Below are 25,871 nucleotides of genomic sequence, written 5' to 3'. Positions count from 1 at the left end.
ATATTTTGTTAATGAATTACAAGCCCTCTTGATGTTCAGAGATTTAATTTATTTACACACTGATTTTGAGCACTATTTCCCAAACCGCTCCGGAAATTTTTCAACGTGGTACGGCTTATAGCACTCAACACAAAGATTCACTCCGCATCCTTCACAACCATACTGTGTTTCGCGTCGCTTTCCATTTTTTGAACACATCTTACAGGTTCGCCTTTTTCCCAAATTAGCCGGCCAGCATATCCTGCCTTGTAGCTGAATATTTTCCTTGAGCACGTCGCGTTTCCTTTTCTGCATAAAGTCCCCAATTAGCTGCTTCGCGAGTTTCTTTCGAAAATTCAGTTGTGTCAGTGGCTTAGGTTTTCCTGTTCTTGTCTTCTGTTGGTGATTTGGTGATTCCTTCATCAGAATATAGGCTCCAACTATGGCAAGATCAACTAAAAACCAGAAAAGATATTTCCACCACTTGGCTGACTTGCGCGCTAGACTGTACATTGCCCGTAGCTGATCCGCATGGTCAACACCGTTCATGTACTTTGTGTAATTTCGTACGGACTCCGGGCAAGAAACATCTTTCTGACTTCCGTCTTTCTTTCTGCCTTCGTTGAACTGTTGTCCTCGGCGTTGTTGGATCGAAGTTTGTAGATAAAATGAATACGGTCTTCTTGTCCCTCCAAGCTGTCGCAACCATGTTTCCTTTCTGCATCGTGATAGATGTCCCTTGTTCCTTCAGCTTCTGCTGTTTTATTTCGTCCGGAATTCCTCCTCTGTTGGATCTAAATGTTCCACACGCGTAAGTGCCTTGCTGTTGTAATTCCTCGAATAGTCCTACCGTAGTGAAATATTTGTCACAATACACATGATGTCCGCGATTCAAAATTGGTGTTACTAAATCCATCACAACTCGTTCCCCTAAACCCTTGTCTCCATCACGGTTCTCCTTACCTAAATACACTTGAATGTCATTCACATATCCATTGTGAGGGTCCGCCCTTACCCACACTTTGATCCCTCGTTTAATCGGCTTCATTGGCACATATTGTTTGAATCCTAAGCGACCGGTATATCCAATCATAGCCTCATCAACTGTCGTTTCACGGTGCGGTTTATAATTGGCCATCAAATTTACACGCACAGCTTCAAGAATCGGTCGAACATGTGAAAGTTTGTCATGGCCTGGTTGTCCGCGTGCCGGATTGCATGATGTGTCAGCTACGTGGAAGTACTTACTGATTTTATCATACCGATCGCGTGTCATTCTCTCTTTTATTCCACATGGACTAAACATAGGATCACTACTCCAGTACATATCCAAATTTGGTGCTGCAATAATCCCCATCACAATCTGAAATCCAAGATAGGCTCTTATTTCACTAAATGTAACGTTCCTCCATTTATCATCAGGTTTCTCCAGCTGCTTTTTTGTTGCATATTTGTTGGTCTCATCCACGATTTGTTGAATCATCTGGGGTGTGAATAATAAATTAAAAAAATCCATTTCAGTTTTATTTACATCCATAATCACGGAAGGTCCCGGATTTCCACTGAAAACGTTAACATTTATCGGTCTAAAATTTGCACTCCATTCTTGTACCCCACCCACTTCCTCGTCACGTCGGTTCACATTCTGTCGCTGAATTAAGTCAACTAAAGGCACATCGTCGTCAGAATCATCGTCACTAGACATAGAAATATCTGAATCATTCACGGTTTCATTAAATCCCATCATATATTCCATTTCTGTGTCGTCTATATCCGAAAAATCATTGTCATGAAAGCTCGCCATGTTTACAATTTTTGTTTTTCTTTCGTTTTGAAACTCCCGCATTTACATAAGAATAAAACAGATTATACTTGTCCAATCAAAATATTTTTAACATCATTGCGAAGTTAAAGCTTTTATCTGATTGGCTAAATATTTGGGAAAGCCCTTTGTGTTTATAATTTTAAACCAATCAAACGTTTTTTAACAAGGGGTTGATCACGCATTAATACGGGACCCGACTTACGCTATATCGTTATCATCACGCATTAATAAGGGATCCGACTTGGAGTGCTTATCTCATATCACGGATTTTCAAGGGATTAGGCCTGAATGAGTTAATCGAGAGAAAATATAATTTATTTTGGATCACATGATAAACAGAGCATTGCAAGATATATGTTCGCACTTGATTCGTAATACGGTTTTGACGCCATATTAATTTTTTGATACTTTTTTTCATCATTTTAAAGCAAAATTATAGTTCACATATTATAGAAAATATGCCAATAGTATCTTTAAATTTACGACAAAAGTAATAAAGATGGATAATTTGTTTCTTTTGGGTCTCAACGCCGTTTTTACAGCGGTATTTCGGTTATGTAACGGAGGACAGTTATTCTAAACCTGTTCGCCGCAAGTAACTGACAACCCGCCCGCTTAGCTCAGTAGGTAAGAGCGTTGGTCTACGGATCGCGGGGTCGCGAGTTCGATCCTCGGGCGGGGCGTATGTTCTCCGTGACTATTTGATAAACGACATTGTGCCTGAAATTATTAGTCCTCCACCTCTGATCATTATGTGGGGAAGTTGGCAGTTACTTGCGGAGAACAGGTTTGTACTGGTACAGAATCCAGGAAAACTGGTTAGGTTAACTGCCCGCCGTTACATAACTGAAATACTGTTGAAAAACGGCGTTAAACCCAAAACAAACAAACAAACAAAGCAAGTAACTGACATCTCTCCCACATGAATCAGAGGTGGAGTGCGAACGATTTCAGACACTATGTCAAATCGTCACAGAGAACATACGCCTCGCACAATTAAAGGATCTAACTCGCGACCCTGCCACCCGTAGGTCTGTGCTCTTCCTAATTAGATAAGTTGGCGTTCCAAAGATAGATCAATAATAAAGAATAAGCACATCCGTCTATGCTCTGGCGAAAAATTTAATACATTCCCTCTATATAAGAACACAGCCAACATGGTTGTAACCTGTATCAACACTTGTAACGGAGGTTTATTTTCGTGTTAATGATTATATGCACATTTCATCTGCATATTTCAAGTCCGCTCGCTAGACGGTCTTACACAAATTTGATATTGAATAACAATTGGAATCTCAATTTATATATGCTTATCTTAAAAATGAGAATACAAATCGTATAATTTGTTATTGAATTAATGTAATCAATTTTTATGTAATTTTAATGCAAGAAACACTTGGTATATTTAAATATTCATTCAGCTCTAGCCTAAACAACAGTAGTTTTTAAACATTTTATTACCTCCCTTTATTTATGTAACTGGATATATATCACTCTTTTCATAAACAACTTGTGAGTAGATTGAGTACAATTTTATTTAACCAAAATCTAGCATAGATTTCCATTATATTACTACATTTTAATTGAATATTAAAATTGTAATCCTTAACTACTGTTTATAACAAAACTGAGTTATAGTAAATGCTATAATCTCCATATTTTTAATGGTATAGTATATAGCTGTTTTTACCCGCTTCAGAAGTTTTGATTATATGCATATGGCTGTTTATCAGATGCATTTTGCATATTTTCATGAGCGTCACTGTGAAGTTTATCGCAACGTCTATTTACGACGTTTCCTTTATTTTATTGTTAAGACGTTACGTTATTGCATTATTTCAAAAGTAACTGCCTGAAGATATGCTGAACATTGAAACCGCTTGCATGTAATGCGTCCATCTATTACCCTTAAACTGCTCGTCTTGTTGTTTTTCTTTTCTGCTCCCATATTACTTTGCATGAAACTTTTTTAAATTCAATCTCTGTGGTTAAATTTAGACAAATAATCTTATATTTTGCTAATTTATCATAATTCTGTTAAAATATGGGAGGATTTGTGATAATTATCCATGTTATAAAAAAATGATATAAATATGATAAAGATAAAAGGAGGTATCTTTTCATCCCTGGTCGAATTGAAAAGGGGGTTGTAGTGCGTGTCCGTCCCCGTCCCCACCCCCGTCTAGGCCTTTCCAAATAAAGAAAGAAATTCATATAAATTCAGATTGTTTCCAATTCTGTGCATAGATTGATCTAAGGATATCCAAAACTCTAAAGTCAATGATGTAATTGATAAACAAAAATTTACACAAAGTAAGTTATTATAAATTGGAATTTCATCTAAAGAAATGAAAGGCACATTACATGTATAATACATACTTTCTTATCAACATCGATATTGGTAAGGAAAGTAAAGTCAAACTTCTAGAGCGTGTTGTCCATCTAATCCGATTTTCATCCATAAATGGACTTTGAGAATGTGTTACTGTAGCCTTAAGACTGTCAATTTCTTGTTCTTAAACAGGAATTTCATTCTGAAGTTTCAATTGTTCATTCTTACGTTCACGGGGGAGGACCTGTTACACGAGACTCGGTTGTGAAGGATATCATGTTACAGATTTAGAATGCTGATGCTACAGTTTTCCTGGATAAAGTTACAGCATATGGAGGATAATAATCGCTGGCGGTGGTTTGTTTGCCAAAGAAATGGTAAAGATTTATCTCTTTTTTGCAAAAATATATATTGTATTTCTAGATCAATGGTATTTACGTTATATGAGACATGGCTTAACATGTGAAACACGGTATATTGAAGTCTATCAAGAGTTTTATGACAGAATTCGAAATTTTGATATAATTGATTAAAAGATACTTCAACCATATTTTATGCTCATTTGCATCGATAAAAATCCTCTTCAGGCATGCACTTATAATACGAGGTAGAAAAGTTACTGTGTGTCTAATTTTTCGTGGTTTTATAAAATGTTACAGTTTAGCAGGATATGTTACAGTTGTGGGGTGCTACTTCCTGGTGTGTTACAGATTTAGGATTACTTTTTGGAATACGTTTAGACAATATACAACACCAGAATAGTAAATTAAATTTTAAACAGCATTAATTATGCGCTTATTTTTGTAACTTAGATGTAAAAAATATATTATACAAAGTGCATTTTTTCGAATTTCGAAATTATAAATCAACATCTGTATATTCTAAAATGTTATAAACATTTTCAATGGAAAACTGGTGTTCTATATCCAATGTACATGATACCATAATCACCAATTCGCATTGAATCGTCAATTGCACTTTAATCGACTGATCCTTTATAAATAGTACCTGTTTAGGCTACCAAGCAATGATCAATATTTATACCTAGTTGTGCATAAAGGTTTTTGTGTTAATTGCTCTTCAATTTCCTGGATCATGGTCCTGTGTTGTCAACGAAGTCCATGTGAAGGCATGAATTACATTTGCGAAAGCTCTAGTAAAGTATTTCGATATAGTAGTAGTCAAGGAATGTGACCAGTTGAGCTAAAAGTTATGTTATACATGAAAGGATAATATAGTTTTTTTGCTCAAAACAATAACTTTCAGAACTAGAAAATGCTTTTGTAAAAAAGCGGATGTCTCCCCCAATGCAAAGTCCTATAGGCAAGAAGTCAATAGGAGTCAAAGAGACTCTGATGGTTGGCTGCAATAGGGATCATCTACTTGGCATGTCCAGTCATCCCGCTAAATTTCAACACTCTTGGCCTAGTGGTTCTGAAGTCACTGTTCAGGCTCCTGTGACCTTGACCTTTGATCAAGTGACCTCAAAATAAATAGGGGTCATCTACTCTGCATGTCCAATCATCCTATTAAGTTTCAACATAGGTCAAGTGGTTCTCAAGTTATTTCCAAAAAATGATTTTACATGAACAGGCCACTGCGACCTTGACCTTTAATAGACTGACCCCAAAATCAATAGGGGTCATCTAATCTGCATGTTCAATCATCCTATGAAGTGTCAACATTCTAGGTCAAGTGGTTCTCAAGTTATTGATCGGAACTGGTTATCAATGTTCAGGCCCCTATGAGCTTGACCTCTAACGGAGTGACCCCAAAAACAATAGGGGTCATTTACTCTGCATGAACAATCATCCTATGAAGTTTCAACATTCTGGGTCGAGAGGTTCTCAAGTTATTGATTGGAAATGGTTTTCCATGTTCAGGCCCCTGTGACCTTGACCTTTAACAGAGTGACCCTAAAATCGTTTGGGGTCATCTACTCTGCATGACCAATCATTCTATGAAGTGTCATCATTCTGGGTCAAGCGGTTCTCAAGTTACTGACCGGAAATGGTTTTCAATGTTCGGGCCCCTGTGACATTGACCTTTAATAAAGTGACCCCAAAATCGTTAGGGGTCATCTACTCTGCATGATCAATCATCCTGTTAAGTTTCAACATTCTGGGTCAAGTGGTTCTCAAGTTACTGACCGAAAATGGTTTTCAATGTTCAACCCCCTGTGTCCTTGACCTTTAACGGAGTGACCCCAAAATCAATAGGGATCATCTACTTCGCATGTACAATCATCCTATGAAGTTTCAACATTCTGGGTCAAGTGGTTCTCTAGCTATTGGTCGGAAATGGTTTTCAATGTTCAGGCCCCCGTGACCTTGACCTTTGATGGAGTGACCCCAAAATCAACAGGGATCATTTTGGGCGGCGGTTACCGCCAAAATTAGTAAATATACAACCCACCCATAAACAAGTCAGTCAGTGCAGTGCATTTCAATGTCGTCTAGTTCAAAACTCCATCCCACCAAATATATTTACACTCATTGCATTGTATTTTAAAACCATTTAATACAAAACTTCATTCCATCCATTTAAACATGGAACGATGCATTGAAAAACTTGTTGCGATGCACCGTAATATGAAATCATCCAACTAAACATGACACCATGCAGCTCAAAGTGAACCCGTTTAACGCAACTTGAGTACGTGCAGTGTAAAATGAAATGATTAATTACAACTTGACGCTGTTTAATGCATATTGACACTGCTTTGTGTAATTGAAAGCGGTGTATTAAAACTTGATGCCATGCAGTCCAATGTGAAGACATTTAACGCAACATGAGTTCGTGCAGTGTGAAGTGAAACGATTCATTAAAGTTTGGCGCCGTCTAATGCATACTGAAACCATGTCGTGTGATTTGGAGCGGCGTATCAAAATTTGATGCCATGCAGCCAAATGTGAAACCGTTTAATGAAACACGAGTTTGACCTGTTTTAGATTATGGATCAGTTTTATAAAAAAAACACATCTTGAAATTTGTCCTAAAACCAACTTTGTAGTACTGTTCTTACGTTTAATTTTAAACTGTTCCTGCGATTTATCTGAATATTAAAAGGGACCTTACTTTCGTGAAACATCTTTCTTCTTAGGTGAAGCTTAATCAGAAGTAGGCTTTTTTTGGGTTTTTTTTTTTTTTTGTTTTGGTTGGACAGGATCCTTTTCCGTTTTTAAACAATATTTCATTTAAATTGGAAAGTCAGTTTCCTGGATTTCATACGACCTGTTTGGGGATCCGAACGTAGCAGATACTTGTGGGTATAAAGTTAATACTAGTATGAAATCAAGGAAACTGACTGTCCAACTTCAATGAAGACCTGTTTAAAACGGCTTACGATTCTCCGGCGCCACTCCCCTCCCGCTCTCCACCTCTAACCTGCTCGCTTAGCTCAGTTAGGGTGAGCACAGATGTACGGATCTTGGGGTCGCGAGTCCAATGCCCGGGCTTGGCTATGTTCTCTGTGACGATTTGATAAAAGACATTGTGTCTAACATCATTCGTCCTCAGATTCATCAAAGACCTATAATATACATAATAGGTGTTGGATTCATGTAGGGAAGTTGGCAGTTACCTGCTGAGAACAGGTGTGTACTGGTACAGAATCCAAGAACACTGGTTAGGTTAACTGTCTGTCGTTACATAACTGAAATACTGCTGAAAAACGGCGTTAAACGAAAAACAATCAAACAACCCCCCCCCCCCCCCACCCCCTCACACACCCCCTCATCCCGACCCCGAAAAACAACAACAACAAAAAATTGTGAAGTAATTGTAAGTTTGATATACTATCTAAAAGCATAAACATTAACTCAATTTTGTCATTATTTTTTTCTTTTACTGAGTCTGTTTCACGAAGCATACTTCTTACAAAGCTTTAACTGAGAAGAAACATGTTTCACGAAATAAGGTCGCTTTAAATATTCAGATAAATCGCAGGAAATGTTTAAAATTAAATGTTAGATTTTTACCACAAGGTCGGTTTTAGGATAAATTTCAATATGTTTTTATGTAAATACAAGGAAGAATATCCAACAGGGAAAACCACGTTCCAAATACACAGCCTCCCAAAAGGCACACACGAACAACACTCACACACCACACATACAAACAAAATAAACATACAAGGACAAAACAAACAAATACAGGAACACAGTGGGGCACCGCCTTGGAACAGTTAGTGGCAAAACCACCACTGAGGAGTTTAAAGCGGTTTATAGTGCACCTAAACTCACTCTTAGCCCCATGTTATACCTAGCTGCCAGGTGAAACCCTAACATACGTTAAGGCAACAGAAGAAACGTATTGTAAAACTGATCCGGAATCAATATTTATGAAAGGTCAAACCTATGAACTGATAGTCTTATTAACCTTTTACAATGCACGTACTGGTGTTTCTTTAAACGGTTTCACATTTGGCTGCATGGCATCAAATTTTGATACGCCGCTCCAAATCACACGACATGGTTTCAGTATGCATTAGACGGCGCCAAACTTTAATGAATCGTTTCACTTTACACTGCACGATCTCATGTTGCGTTAAACGTCTTCACATTGGACTGCATGGCATCAAGTTTTAATACACCGCTCTCAATTACACAAAGCAGTGTCAATATGCATAAGACAGCGTCAAGTTGTAATGAATCATTTCATCTTACAATGCACGTACTCATGTTGTGTTAAACGGCTTCACATTGAGCTGCATGGTTTCATGTTTTATTGGATGATTTCATATTACGGTGCATCGCAACAAGTTTTTCAATGCATCGTTCCATGTTTAAATGGATGGAATGAAGTTTTGTATTAAATGGTTTCAAAATACAATGCATTGAGTGTAAATATATTTGATGGGATGGAGTTTTGAACTAGACGACATTGAAATGTATTGCATTGACTGACTTGTTTATGAATGGATTGTATATTTCCTAATTTTGGCGGTAACCGCCGCCCATAGATCATCTACTCTTCATGATCAATCATCCTATGAAGTTTCAACATTCTGGGTCAAGTGGTGCTCTAGTTATTGATCGGAAATGGTTTTCAATTTTCAGGCCCCTGTGACCTTGACCTTTGACGGAGTGACCCCAAAAATAATAGGGGTCGTCTACTCCAGCAGCCCTACAACCCTAAGACGTTTGAAGGTTCTAGGTCAAATGGTTCTCCAGTTATTCCTCGGAAATGAAGTGTGACGTACGTAAGTACGACAGGGCAAAAACAATATGTCTCCCCCAGAGGGGGGGAGACATAATTAAGAAATGCATATTTCATAGATCAACTAAAACATGTAGAATGGAGTAATATTTCCTACATTAAAGCGTAATGGTGTGATAAAAAGAACAAGGCAGTCTGAAAGACAGCTAAATCCCCCGCCACTGGTATGGATAGTGAAAGGGTAAATCTTTGACCTTGAGCTGTGACCTTGACCTTGCACTGACATGGCTGACCCATGAATTCTGCACATCTTCTAGATGAGGTGATCATTTGACCAAAGTTTCATGAAAATCCTAAAAGGGGTTTAGGAGATACAGAGCTCAAACCTTTGACCTTGAGTTGTGACCTTGACCTTGAGTTGACATGGCTGACTCATGAGTTCTTGATGAGGTGATCATTTGACCCAAGTTTAATGTAAATCCTTCAAGGGGTTTAGGAGATACAGAATGAACACAAAATGGAAGGCTCAAACCTTTGACTCTAAGTTGTGACCTTGACCTTTAGCCGGCATGGCTGACTCATCAGTTATGCACATTGTCTTGATGAGGTGATCATTTGACCCAAGTTTGATTAGGAGATTCAGAGCGGACACAAAATGGAAGGCTCAAACATTTGACCTTGAGTTGTGACCTTGACCTTGAGCCGACATGGCTGACTCTTAAGTTCTGTACATTGTCTTGATGAGGTGATCATTTGATTCAAGTTTCATGATTATCCTTCAAGGGGTTTAGGAGATACAGAGCAGACACGAAATGGAAGGCTCAAACCTTTGTCCTTGAGTTGTGACCTTGACCTTGAACCGACATGGCTGACTCTTGGGTTCTGCACATCGTCTTGATGAGGTGATCATTTGATTCAAGTTTCATGATTATCCTTCAAGGGGTTTAGGAAATACAGAGTGGACACGAAATGGAAGGCTCAAACCTTTGGCTTTGAGTTGTGACCTTGACCTTGAACCGACATGGCTTACTCATACGTTTTGCACATTGTCTTCATGAGGTGATCATTTGATCCAAGATTCATGAAAATCCTTCAAGGGGTTTAGGAGATACAGAGCGGACACAAAATGTTACGGAAGAACGGAAGACGGAAGGACAGAAGGACGGAAGGACGGATGGAGACCATTCCTATAACCCCCACCACTTGTGGCGGGGGATTAAAAAAACAAGCACGTTATTCACCCATAAGTTACTTTTTAGGCTGAGTGGTCACACAATTATCCATAACAATTTATGGTCTGTATAACTTCTGTTCTGGCCACAGAAATCTTTCGACATACCTCCTTTTATATCATATTTATCTCGGACACCTGATACTTCTGTCTAGAATACAATGAATGTGGGCAACAAAAGCCAACATAATGTTTTAAGGGGAGTTTTTTTATTTTTCCGTCTGTATTTTGCTGAAAGACCTCCTCATGGGCACAACTATTTACTTATATATATATATGAAATGGCATCATAAATGCAGTCCTAGAAAACCAACAAGAGCTGTCGGGGGACAGCAACGCTCGACTATTCAACAGTCTTGTCAAGTGAATGAATATTAAAGTCCAAAAGGGGCATAATTTTGTAAAAATTGCAAAACAGGGTTATGGAACCTGTGCAGTGCATTATCAGCTCACGACAATGGACAATTATGTGAAGTTTCAAACCGTTCCTATTAGTGGGCACTGAGACACCAGATTATATACAAAAGTTCAATAACCAAAAAACTACTAAGTCAAAAAAGGGGCATAATTCTGTAAAAATGCAAAGTAGAATTATGAAACTGTGCACTGCATGTCAGATCATCACAGTGAACAAGCGTGTGAAGTTTCAATCCATTCCCATAAGTGGGTACTGAGATACCAGCATACATATAAAACCTTAACCAAAAATTTCTAAGTCGAAAAAGGGGCATAATTTTGTAAACAAGCAAAATAGAGTGATGAAACCTGTGCAGTGTAAGACAGTTTATCACAGTGAATAAGTGTGTGAAGTTTCAATCCATTCCCACAAGTGGTTACTGAAATACCAGCTTACATACAAAAACTTAACCAAATCGGGACGCCGACGTATGGGTGAGTCCAATAGCTCTACATATTCTTTGAATAGTCGAGCTAAAAATGTAATTGCTACAAATATTTTAATTACAAAAATCAACAGTCAATTTTCTGTTGTTTTTTTTTTTACTTTATTTCACAATATCGGAAATGAGAAACGACATCTTCTGTGCGCGGAAAGAAAATGTCACATGCAAAAATCTAAACATAAAAACGTCCCACTATATTTTTGTGAGGTATGATTTGGAGATGTAAAAGTGTCTTAAGAAAATATTGACATATTTTGGGTAAGTTAACTTAAACTGATTTTCTTGAGTTATTAGTACTGCGAGTTTATTAGTAGTGTTTGACCGGAAGCTTTCCATAAATATCCGATTTTAAACCATTTTATGCGTCATTGCATGTGTCGTATAGTATTACGCAATTTAGGCATATAAACAAGGTGCGCCATTATACATACATTGCGTTCAGATGCATATTTTTGTTGAGCCTTTCCTCAAAATGTTCAATTGAAATGTTTGATTTTGTTTATGTGGTAATATCGGTGTTGTTTACAGTAAACAATTCTTTTTAAACATATTAAACCTAATCTATAAGTTTATTATTCAATTTTGTACAGAGTCTTTAATAGCTCGCATGATAATTACACCTAATTTCATGTATTAGTTTCATGTAAATCGGAGTGGTAAAGGGTTAGGGTTAAGCCAAATAAATAGATGAGCCTGACTGCTTCAAATGACGAAATAAATGTTGTGTGGCAGTATTTACATCTTACTGCAGAAGCCTGAAGAAAAAAAATATCATCCTTAATCTGTAACACATCAAGAAGTAGCACCCCACAACTGTAACATATCCTGCTAAACAGTAACTTTATAAAACCATGAAAAATTAGACCCACAGTAATTTTTCTACCTCGTATTATAAGTGCATGCCTGAAGGGGATTTTTATCGATGCAAATGAGCATAAAATATGGTTGAAATATTTTTAATCAATTTCTTTTCAATATAGTGCGTTTCGCATGTTAAGCCATGTCTCAACTGACGTACATACTATTGATCTAGAAATACAATTTATGGTTGCAACTCAGAGAACTGCTGATGTAACTGCTGAAACGTTTCGTCAACGTTGCATGTCAAAATTATCCACTGCCATATTCTCTATATACGTAATATAAAAATGACAAAGCAGAAACAAAATAAAATAATCAACTGTCCTATACGCTAGACTGATTTACCTGATAAATCACACAATTGATAACAAACTGAATGTGGGTAAGTAATTTCATTAACTATCTGATCTGTCAGAACTGATTTCGTAATCAAACTATATCTAATAAAAGCAACTACTATAACAACTACACAACAGAATCTGACCTATCATTCTATCCAACCGCTGCCACCAAAATCTGTAACATGCACTGAGCGGACTGATAATTATGATTATACGACACTAACGATACTATATGCAATAAGCACTACAATATCTTAACATATATATAATTTTCCTTAGGGCTACCTCGTCTTAATGATTCGTCACAAATGATTCGTAAATGATTTATAAGAAATAACAAGATTATCACTTATAAAAGTATAATAAAATAAACATAGAATAAATTTAACACCTAATTAACTGACCTATCTGTCTGTTCAAGACTTATCAAACACCTCTGATGTATCACTTTCAAATCAGAGTGATATAGCACAATGACAAGTAAACAGTATATATCTGTAACCGGTTTCCACTTTCTAACTGCTTGAACCTACCCTCTCGCATGAAACAAGTTCACTGAGAACACGGGAAAGGAGCTCGTAGAAAATTGTAACAACAAAGTTACAGAAAATATATTAATTCACCTACCAAGTGTTCACCTCGACATCAAATACGGTTCTGCCTTCTGTACCGCGCCAATTCTGTATTTATGTGCTACTTACTTGGATTGATCCATTTTTACATAAGGGGCAACAGGTTCATCCCATAATAATATTGCTCTTTTCATAATGAGCGCCTATAACGTTTTATATACGTTTCTTACCTTGCTTATATAGCTTAATGAGCGTCAACTAAATGATGCTTCGTATCTACTTGATATATGTTTTCAAAACATGTAAATAAGTTAAGATTAGCGGAAACTTAAAAATGAATTGATTTAAACCAGTTTCACCAGTCAGAACTACTTACTAGATAAATTTAATACAAATCAACGCTTCTTCGTTTGGCATTCCAAATGGTGTTAACTATTTAAAGGGAAGCAACTATGCGTAATCACTACAAAAGTTACAAATCTGACATGGAACGGTCGCGAGTATTTCGAGAATTAAACTTTCTGAGAGCCTTGAGTAACGCTGAGCCTGGTACTAGGCGACAGGTAATACAGTCAATAACTTTAAGACAAATAGAAGCAGTTTATGGCGAACTTGGAAGATTTCCTTTGCTCGTTTTGAGAAAAATAAGCATACTTAAGTTTTAGTATAGAGTTTTGAAAAACCGAGATTCATTGATGTATAGGCTGTTTGATATAAAGGATGCTCATGGGAATCATATTCATAACTGGTCAGTTCAAGTGAAAGATCTGTTTGAGAATTAAGGTTTTGCATTTTTCTTGAATAAACAGGCTTTTATTCAGAGAATTTATCAACAATACTTACAATAATGGTTTAGCGAAATTAGGAATACTACAAAATTAAAAACGTATTGTATCTTTAAATGTGATTTTTCGAAAGGTATCTTAGTCTGATATTGAATGAAAAACATAGAATAACATTTACTAGGTTAATATGTTCAGCACATAGATTATTCATCGAAGAAGGAAGGTAAAGAAATATTGACAAAAATAATAGAAAATGCAGTTATTTTAATATAAATCAGGTAAAAACGGAATATTTTTTTTATTTTGTCCAAGGAACTATAACCAGAGATCTCAGATATGAATGTTTACTCAATTTTTGTTGTGTTTGGCCTACTATTAATAAATTCAAAAGTCTTACCTGTACGAAATTTTACAGCTGTAAAAGACCTGTATTTTTGTTCAAAATAACAGTCATGCTTATTCCAAATTTACACCTGTAGATTTTATATAACAACATTGATTTTACAGTTGTAGATTTCAATTTACAGCTGTCAAACGACTGTAAAACAGTTCGAAATATGCAAATGAGCTACACCTGTAAAAAAAAAGTTACAGCTGTAAAAATAAAAATAGTTACAGCTGTAAAAATGCCCCAAAGGTACAGCTGTAGAAATATTATAGGTGTTGAAAAAGAGAGCATTATTTTAAGGGACGAAAGTAGAGGTGCAAAAAGTTTTAGGATGAACTGTAATTCTCTAGATAAGGTAGCAATTACTATGAAAATGGCAAAATAAATGATCTAGTACGTAAAGTATATGTGGTATGATTACAGTATAGCAACAACAAAATTCATGGGTAGGATACAAAGTAGGACATATGCAGATCTTGTTTATAAAACTTTCTTTGTCAGTCATGAAAACATATGACAATCTTGTAATTTCTTCTTTTAAACTTGTCGGCTTCAAGTATAGAGTAAACTGTTAATGTATGTACTTATACATGATTGTCCTTTTACAATTATAATAGACAATTAAACATCTGTACTTACTCTATACCGCTTTAAATTCCAAAATTTTACAAGATGTGATGTCTGTGTTAATTTCAGTTCATATATATATATATCCCGCCAAAATGCATTAAAGATGGCTGACAATACTCATGTTTCCCTCCAAAAATGTTACAGCTGTAATTTTGAGACATAACCATTTTACAGCTGTAACTTTTAATAGTAAAATGTTTACAGCTGTAAATTGAAACCTTCATATTTTACACCTGAAAATTTCAACTGTATTTCTGATCATTTTTCCACTTACAGGTCTTTTACAGTTGTAATTTCAAAATACAGGTCTTTTACAGATGTTTTAGAGCTGTAAAACAGGTCCTTTTTCCGTACAGGTATGGATACAACGTGTGTTCAACTATTGAATAAAACAGATAAGTTTGTTTACTTAGCAGCTAGCAAACGTGAATCATTAATAAATTAGCTTAGATACTATTTATAATATCAGATACCATTTGACTATGATTGAAAAGTCGAAAATAACATAATACTAGAGCGCAAAGGTTCCTATATACTTCCTGATTTATAAAATCCGTATATTTTAAAATGCAGACATTTATGATAAAATCAGTTTAAGTAACATTTTACGCAAACAAGATAAAGTGCAGTATGTAAGGATATGGTCGCAATATCAGGTAGTACATGTTATTTCTATATGTGTATGTAACATTAAAATTGATTATTACAATTTTTTGGTATACTAGTTTGTTCGTTTGTCTTAAAATATGTGTTCTCAGTTATAATTTCCTACACTCGATGTGATTTTATAGTAGGTTGTTCTTTGAAAGTCACTGATACTCATAGTTGGGAAGCAAGATAGCATTGCAATTATTTGATTGGCAAAATGTCACAAAAAGTTAATTTGTTAGTAATTCCTGTTTCCTAAATCCTTACACAGTTTCCTTTAATCTAATGAATAAGAACAAAACAAATAAATTCATATCAATAATTCAATTATTATTCGTTTCAGTAATTCAAATTTAAATTTACCGTGTAGCATTTTGGGTGGCCTACTGAATATTCAAGAACAGGTTTCAAGTAAAAACAATTAAAAAAAAAATAAAACGGCGAAACAACAACAGAAAGTAGTAACACGTTGCTACGATTCCGTGATATTTTATAGACCTTATACAAGAGATACTGACAGTCTAGATACAAGGTTATCCGTATTATATCCGTCTTTAGTACTGTCACTAACCAAACGCCCGTGGATACAAAAAAGCTTAAATAAAATCTTGGTAATTTAGCGTTATGTTCGGATGTAAACCAGACTGTCGTCGAATTACTAAATCTCCCTTGAATGCTATGCATCATTTTAAAGAAATACGCTTTTCATCATTGTCTAACACCTTTGACAAAAAGTAAACCCTTTCAATAAAGGCATCCATTCAATCGATAAGTGAATGATTTTTGACAGACATGTTTTAAAGATAGCCATGGCAATTCTCTGTAATTCTTTGTTCTTTCCGCACGATGGAAGTAACCCCTTGATTATCTGTAAACCATTTAACATTTTGATGGGCTCAAATATATGACAATGAGAAAAGCACGCGAGAAACATCGATTAATCCCATGCAAGATTTAATGTTTTCGTGCTTTGACCACTTACCATGAGCTGTCCCATTGATGGTATCAACCTCATAGCCTGCAAAACCTATACATTTTTAAAAGGTCATGTAGATCAATGTATAAATTTTGATGTCGGACTTAAAAACAATCAGATTAAGCTCCATACACTTTATTGGATCCCTAAACTACACAAAACTCCATATAAAGCTCGATGCATTGCAAATTCAACTTTAGGCTCTAAAACATATTTCTCTACTTCTGACTTCTTGTCTAACTGCAATAAACAAACACTACAAATGTTCGACTATAAGCTATAAGTACTTATGATTGTCCTACTCTTTATACTAATTTACAACAATATCATAAAAGAAAAACTGGTAGCTTTAATTGAGAAAAACATTTGCAAGAGAAAACGTTAATTATCTGGCATGTATTGAAACTTGAGAATGTTTTCCAATAGTAACTTTAAGAGATACACCCTATACTGTGCATTCTTTTTTGCTTCTCTCACTAATAATAGAACGGATAAGTATCTGTAGGTATCGCACAGTATTGTGTCTTTTTGATTTAAAAAAAAAATATACGCTGGATATCAATAGATGACTTTACGGTGCAGTAGGTTGTGGATGGATACGTATTCATTTTATAGTGATAGTTTTGACGAGTCGAACCTTGCATTCGACCTACATATTTTTGCAGTACATACTTTGTGTAAAATTGTTTTTCCCTGGTTTCAAATTCATTGTTTTGTTTCCTACTTTCGTATAAAATCAGTAGTATCTTTAACTCAGTCGATACTGAAATTATTACCGGGCAATGCTTTTATTAAATCGAAGTGTAAGCTTGTTGTAATTTTTTTTAAAACTAACCCGTACAGGTTAAAAATGTCACAGGAAAGCTTGAAAAACATAAGACCATATTAAAGGCAAAGTGTATTTAAACATAATTACGTGCAATAGTGATATATATATATATATATATATTAATATATATATATATATATATATATATATATATATATATATATATATATATATATATATATATATATATATATATATATATACATAAGTTAGTGAACAAGTTTGTTTTTGTTGAATTGTATTGAAGAAAAAAAGTAAATACAGTTTTAAAAACAAAATTTTAAAGGGTCTGGGAATCGAACTCCCAACGAAAAGTTATACTAGTTTACGAATACCGTAACCGCTCGGACAACGAGAAATCACTGACTGCACCGTAAACGTATTGTAGAGACCGTACTAGAGCTCTTCGCATACTTCGATTTTTCAAAATATAGTGGTTTTTACAAGTACACCGGTTACGATTAAAAATGTAAACAACGGACTCTGTCTATGAATCATTGGAATGAATGAATGGCAGTTGATCTAAGTCATAATACTGATTGACATTGAATGCTAATGACTTCGTGTGTTGCAGAAAGGTATTTAATTTGTAATTGTAATTTCCTATCAATTGAAATGCTCTTGAAACTGGTAAAATGTTTGCTTAAATTTGGACAAAGCTCACTGTCTTTGCCGTTCGCCAGCTGCTGAAAAGGCAATTATTAAAGATTCAGTGTAAGTTATATTTCACTGGTACTACCAGTTATTAAGTTCATACTCTAAGAAACACGTCAGAGAAATTTGGGCAGTTTTGACCGATTAAATTGTTGACAAAATTAGATTATATTTTTTCTTTACACGACAATTGCCGTTAGGTAACGAAGCAAATAGGCCGATAATCCGGAGCACACCGGACATGTAATTGACAAAAAATTGTTCCAGTTCACGTAATCTAGATGGGAAGCACTTAAACTGCCTAGCTATAGCTACTGCTGTTATAGGGATGTGGTAGAGTGTCTGCCTTAGATGTGAGAGGTCCTGGGTTCGAGTCCCGGTCAGAGCTTAAATATTACATTCTGCTACAGCATGTTTTTGCTGTTATCAGACTGTTCCAGAAGTTCTATATTTTTAGCGAACAGTATCATGGATCATTATTTAGCAATCCAAATCACAGCTGAATGTTAAATCAAATGCACCCTAATAGAAAACATTCAATTTATTATGTTCCTTTGATGTTTCTACTTTCCAGAAGAGTTACATTTCCTTGATCACATAATTATCTTTTAATATATGAAAATATTAAATGCTCATAGCTCTACGCTGCTGGTTAAAATGTTGTCAATATACCTGTTTTTGGGAAATATAATGGACATTTGCATTCATTTCAAAGCTTTTTAACTTCATACCTATGATTTGAAAAAATTAGGTACTGTCTCTACGTATTGTCAGCAAGTATTGACCTTTCGCCAATTATTTCGGGAATCTTCGTTAGTTTACGCAATATTTGTATCCTGAAAATATATATATTCCTGAAATAACCTATATAAATAACCAATGACACGATGGCGTGGTGGTAAGGTGTCTGACTTCCATGCATGTTACCACGAGTTCAAAAACATCTCAGACCACTTTCTTTAAAAGTTTTACTGTATTTTTATGTTATAGATATTGATTTTATTCTTACAATATTTACATATTTCACAAATTCTATCTGTTATTTCTTATAGTATTGATTTTCTTGAAACGTTGTGGGGCCTCCGTGGCCGAGTGGTTAAGGTCGCTGACTTCAAATCACTTGCCCCTCATTGATGTGGGTTCAAGCCTCACTCCGGGCGTTGAATACTTCATGTGAGGAAGCCATCTAGCTGGCTTACGGAAGGTCGGTGGTTCTAAACAGGTGCCCGCTTGTGATGAAATAATGCAGGGAAGGGCACCTGGGGTCTTCTTCCACCATCAAAGCTGGAAAGTCGCCATATGACCTAAAATTGTGTGTCGGTGCGACATTAAACCCAACGAAAAAAATTGAAACGTTGTTGACAAGTACTTTTTCGTTTTTATCTGAGAAACTTTTACATATTTTTTATTCATTTTGTTCCACAACGGTTAACTAGACTACAAGTGTATTTCTTTCAAGAAATGGACCATAAAGTTTAATCAGATAAGTGTGGCAATTTTTCTACTTGTAAAGTTTGCAGATAAAATTTGAAAAAATAGGCCAGATGCAGTACTCGAACAATCAACACCGAGATTGGCAGGTAAATGATTTGTCCGCGCAGCTACTTGCACGTGCGATATTAGTTAAATTAAAAGGAAATTTATCACACAACTACTATGCAAAGTGCCTGATATCACTTGCCTGATATTTTGTTTTGATATCAGGTCATTGACCTCATATCAATAATTAAGCTCCTCCCATATTGATGGACAAGTTTTTACATCAGTTTCCTTCCACATCGAATTTTACTACAGTTGCACGACTTTTTTCTAAGCACATTCTGTAACATGTGTAATCTCAACTCATTTCCTTAAATATCACAGACAGTTTCACCTAATGACGTCACTGTGTAACGATCATCATGACATCACAATGTTTACATGCCATTAGATCAATTCTTGGAAAGGTTTACAATAAACTTGACAATGTATTTATTCTTGATTTATGCCAAATTTAAGGCATCCATTTTGATTAAGTAGTGGCTAAAATGTTTGAGTTAATTATATTTCTTGGATCAGTATTTAGTGATTTTAAAACCTTTAAAGTATATCTGACTGGAAGTGAAGTTTTCAGCGCTTTGGACATGTAGTTGTCTGAGTCAAATGTTTAATAATGTGGAAATAAAGCATCTTTTGATTTATTCAAGAGGTTGATTTTTTTTTTTTCATTTTTACGCAAATAAGAGTTTATTTCATTTATTTTAATAAGAATATCAGAAAGTCAATAAACATTGTCGAAGTTGACATCAATATGGCTGCCGTATTGTTTCGTTCAAATGTTTCAGTGGCGAATGAATTTTCAAATTAGTAAAATATGAATTTATTTTTTTTTGCTTCAGAAGTCAACTTTTACGAAATAAGAGATGAGGACATATGTTGTTCTAGGTAGGTTTTATGAGTTTCATGATAAATAGAGTAACAGTCAACTGTCTTTTTATATCAATGTTATCAGGCTCGGCAGATATGGGCGGAAGGTGTTAGGTTCCCTCAGCCCTTACAGCCCATATCAACCTCGACCTGATAACAGTGATATCAAAAGACAGTAGCTTGTTATTCTCTGTTTATATGCAATAGCTATATCGCTACATCGCTATTAAGCAATAATTTACGCAACAAAACGGAATATTCATAAGTGCAACGTCAATTCTTAAGGACAATAGCGTGCTGATTTCATTCCTATTGTTTTATTTAGTTACATTTTCAAAACGGCATTACACTACGTGATGCCTATACTTGTACGCTCTATTGATTATCATGTTCTCACTGTCACCTGATATTTGCAAAGTGCTCGCTGAAGGCCGGGGATTCCGTTTTATTATAAACCGGAAAACCCTTATCAGAAATGGTAGACGAATGTTTTTATTTTTGATTTATTAGGAAAACAACGATTTTGGACAGAATTCGATGAAAAATACATTGTCAAAACATTAAATATGCAACATAAAGGTGAATATAGGTAAACGTTTGATTTTATAAATTCTCTGACCACGATGTGTGGGTTAGTCGCTTTAAAGTGTACTGAATTTTTTTTTTCGTCACAGAGCGACAAAATGGCCGGATCAAATTTACTGATTTTCAATGGACGAACTTCACCAAAAAGCTAAAACATATTTTATTAGTTGAGATATTCAGGTGTTATTTTCAGCAGATATTGTAAACTATATAGACATTAAAATGGCAATTTATCAGTACACTCTGATTAATATTGGAAGAGTGGTACACTCTCAAACTGGGAAACAGGGGGTGGGGTAAATAAACATTCGAAACAACACTATAAAAATTGTGCAGTTGTTAAGAAATTGCCACAGATTGTCTACTACTATCTTAATTTTATTAAATACAGCCATGGGTGATAAACGTTAACAAAAATTTGTCCGTTATTATACATGTGTGCCATGGAAAAAGCATGGACCTTGAACATGACATGTAGACAAACAAAAGTAACCCTGAAAGCTGAAAGTATTTAACAAAATGTTTTGCATTTTTTAGATAAATCAAAAACTGGGAAAACGTGATATTTCTTGTTTTATTTATTCTGACAAGGGGGCAAGGTGGGGGGGGGGGGGGGGGGTGTCAGTTAGGTGTCTGCGCAAAATGTATTTTGATTTTATTTATATTTTATGCCTATATACCTACATGTATTAAGTCTCATTAACAAGTGTTGCTATACCAGTTTTGACTTACTTTATAGATATTCACATTTTAAGTGGGTGGGGTAATCTAACATGTGACCAGCTAGGAACACAATTTCTGATATTTCTTTAAAAATTATTCTAACTTTTTACCTGAAACATTCATGATAAAATAAGTATGCAATAGACATTCACACAACATGTTGCATTTTTATTTGTATTGAATACTTTTTTCATCACAGAGCCACAAAATTGGCCTGGTCAAATTTACTGATTTTCAATGGACGAACTTCACCAAAAAGCTAAAACATTTTTTATTAGTTGAGATATTTAGGTGTTATTTTCAGCAGATAATGTAAACTAAATAAACAAAATAATGACAGTATATCAGTACACTCTGATTAATATTGGAAGAGTTGTACACTCTCAAACTGGGAAAAAGGGGGTGGGGTAAATAAACATTCGAAGCAACACTATAAAAATTGTGCAGTTGTTAAGAAATTGCCTCAGATTGTCTACTAATATCTTAATTTTATTAAATACAGCATTGGGTGATAATTGTTAACAAACATTTGTCCACTATATACTTGTGTGCCATGGAAAAAGCATGGACATTGAACATGACATGTAGACAAACAAAATTAACCTTGTAAAAGCTCAAAGTATTTAACAAAATGTTTTGCCGGATGCAGTATATTTTGAGGAAAACTATTGTTAAAATTAAGATTGAATTTTCTGCATTTGCAATTTTAATGTTACACAGTAGTTTAGAATATACATGAATATAGGTCTTCTAACTGGTAGCTTTGACAGTCTCTTTCAAGTAGGCTTAGTGCAGGAGGCTTTAATATTCTATCTGGTTTGTCAGTAGCTTCATAAAATATACAGTACAGGCACTGCTGTCAGTGGTCATTTACCTGCATGTAAATAACACATTAGTTATTATTTCCTAGGCAGAAACATAAATCTGCACCAAGCTTCAAGTACTTTTGTTCTACGAAGGAACAAATACTTACACATGTAATTGCATTAAATATTGTACTTTGACAATATTAGTTCCAAGAATCCATCGAGTAAGTTCCAGGAAGGAACAAACACATTATCTACACTTGTTCCAAGTGTTTTTCATAATAATGTTTATTTAGTTTACATTATCTGCTGAAAATATCTCAACTAATAAAAAATGTTTTAGCTTTTTGGTGAAGTTCGTCCATTGAAAATCAGTAAATTTGACCAGGGGCCGTATTCATAAAGCATCTTAAGTATAAGTATAAGAAATTGATTATTTCCTTAGGTATTACTTAGGTAAGAAATTTATTTTACTTAAGTATATTTGTTATTCATAAAACAACTTAATAAGTAATTCTTGGCTTTTATTGTGGTCGAAAACATTAAAAACAACATTAATTTCAGACAGATACAACATGCACAATTATGTTTAAAGTGTTCTATCTGAAAAACAACACTTTAATCGTACTACGACGCCATTTTGTTTTCTGACTTAAGTCATTTCTTACGTATCTTAACTTTAACCTGTTTTATGAATATGACTTAAGTTTTTTACTTAGACTTAAGCTAAAATCACCACAAACTTAAATAAAATCTTCATCTTAAGTCAAAACTTATACTAAAGATACTTTATGAATACGGCCCAAGGCCAATTTTGTGGCTCTGTGTTGAAAAAAGTATTCAATACAATCTAAAATGCAACATGTTGTGTGAATGTCTACTGCATATAGTGCATGTTTCAGGTAAAAAGTTAGAATAATTTTTAAAGAAATATCAGAAATTTTGTTCCTAGCTGGTCACATGTTAGATTACCCCACCCACTTGAAATGTGAATATCTATAAAAGTAAGTCAAAACTGGTATAGTAACACTTGTTAATGAAACTTAATACATGTAGGTATATAGGCATAAAATATAAATAAAATAAAAAAACATTTTGCGCAGACACTTAACTGACACCCCCAAGCCCCCCCCCCCCCCCCCCCACCCCGCACCACACACACACACTCCTTGCCCCCTTGTCAAAATAAATAAAACAAGAAATATCACGTTTTCATAGTTTTTGATTTATCTAAAAATGCACATTGATAGCCTAAATATTGCTAATTTCTGGTAGTCAAAGGTACCATTTTTAAGAGTGTAAATGTGTAAGTTGTGTGCAGATCATAGTAGAAAATGACAAAACTGGAGTAAGCCGCAGTTAGGATAACATATAGAAAATTATTTTGCGAAAGCTCTTTTCGGCAAAATTTAACGCGTTCTCATATGTTACAGAAAATGTCATAAAATCTTAATAAACTTTCCTTTTAAAAGAAAAGGCTTGCCTGATTTTGCAAGTAACGAAATATTTCAAAGACTGTAAATATAGCAGCTTATGATTAAAACAAAACCAGTTCGCATAAATCCGAAAACAGTAAGTGTGTAAAAGCATCCGTATCGTCCAATTGTTCTATTTATAGTCCAAATGAGGATTTTCCTTTGTTATTACCGGAGGTAGTCGACTTCTTTGACTTTTTCGCAAAAATGGTTAAGCGGTGAAAACATGCACAGACGTAGTTAAAACCATGTATTTTTTCATTCATGTATGCTGATGGTACATTTCAAATGAAACTGGCACAATCTTGGAGAAAAAAGTTTTCTTATAAGTATACACTTATTAGGAAAATGGTAGGCACATGATGGTGGATTCAAATAGTTCTTAGTTTTTTCACTCTGTAGAGTTTTATTATTTATTTTCTATGCAATATTTTGCTGAAATCACATGACAGATCTATGCTTTACATTAAGAAAGCATTTCATAATCAAATGATGGCATGACATCATTTGTCATGGAATCTTAGGTCATACCCCACCACTACAATTTTGGGTCTTATTTTCTGATTTTGCAATCTGTGTGTTTGACTGAAAATATTTTTCTTGCATCAAGCATGATCCCCACTTTTCTTTTTTTTTTATTCAGCACTGACAATATTCTTCAATAAAATGTAAGTAACAAACGTTTGAAATTGGACATGATGTGTGCTGCAACAATTGGAAATTTATCAGTTTTATATAGAATACAGAAAGCCAGCTAATAAGTGTGTTCATGCCTATTTGCACACGGTTTTGCTTCAAGCAATTAAACTTGCAATTGTAAAGTGTATTTATTGGTATTTTACCAATATATAATAATTATTATAATAACGTAACTGTAAAATAAAAGTTTCAAACGTGCCCGACACTTTCTGAAAATATAACCGTAGTGGCATTTTATAAGAAGTGGGTATTAAATGATGTCAACAATTAGTGAATACATTGTTAAAGTCCCATACGACTAACTGTTTATGTTAAAAACAGATGATATAGCTGTCCATATAGATGCTATGCGTAACAACAGAAAATTTAGAAAAGAAAATACTTTCAACATTGCACATGAATTTATACAGTTAAACCTGCAGAAAGAGGTTTTCAAAAATATGTATTTAATAATAGTTTCCAAAGTTTGACATATATAAGATAAAACATTGACTAACAATACGTTTTAACGAGAAATTACTATATTTTATACTCATACTCAATTATAAAGTATTCACATTATTATCAAGGGCTTTATGAGAGATATTTTTTACGACTATTCTTTCTGATCATCACCTTTTAATTTTTAACGTGCAACCTCTTTAATTTTGACTTTGTTTTCCATCTGAAGCTTTTGTTTGCGCGAATTGTCTTGATTTGATTTGCCTTGTACAGCTTGACAGCCAATTAAGCCGGGCGTTTAAAAGGAATGTGTACTGTCAAACATTTTAATCAGAAGTTGTTCTGAGTGGTAATAAATGTATTTATTAATACTCAAAATAACACAAATGACACACACAAGTGCAAAATATAGTATCAAGTCTTGAGAGTTTAATGTTTTACCGTCTTCTCATTTAAGTCAAATTACATAATCATGCAGGAATCTTCAGCTTGTTTTTTTAATTCGTCTCGTTCACTTTGTGCTTTATCAAGCTCTTTTTTTAACTGGAGCATCTGTTCTCCGGTTGGTGCATTTTGTAACTGGGTTGTTAAGGATTTAATGTTCTTACTAAATTCTTCTAACC

The 25,871-nt window shown here is 34.7% G+C and overlaps 1 protein-coding gene across 1 annotated transcript; it reads right to left on the bottom strand.

Moving 5' to 3' along the window:
- Positions 1–514: 514 nt before the first annotated feature.
- Positions 515–1,783, bottom strand: LOC128553780 (piggyBac transposable element-derived protein 4-like). Its single transcript, XM_053534957.1, has one exon. It carries the CDS (start codon positions 1,781–1,783, stop codon positions 515–517), a length of 1,269 nt encoding a protein of 422 aa, XP_053390932.1.
- Positions 1,784–25,871: the final 24,088 nt, after the last annotated feature.

The sequence above is a fragment of the Mercenaria mercenaria genome, unplaced genomic scaffold (genome assembly GCF_021730395.1).
Source record: "Mercenaria mercenaria strain notata unplaced genomic scaffold, MADL_Memer_1 contig_4313, whole genome shotgun sequence".
Classification (NCBI taxonomy): domain Eukaryota; kingdom Metazoa; phylum Mollusca; class Bivalvia; order Venerida; family Veneridae; genus Mercenaria; species Mercenaria mercenaria.
Note: the sequence above shows the minus strand (reverse complement) of the source record. Positions and strands in the feature narration are given on the sequence as shown.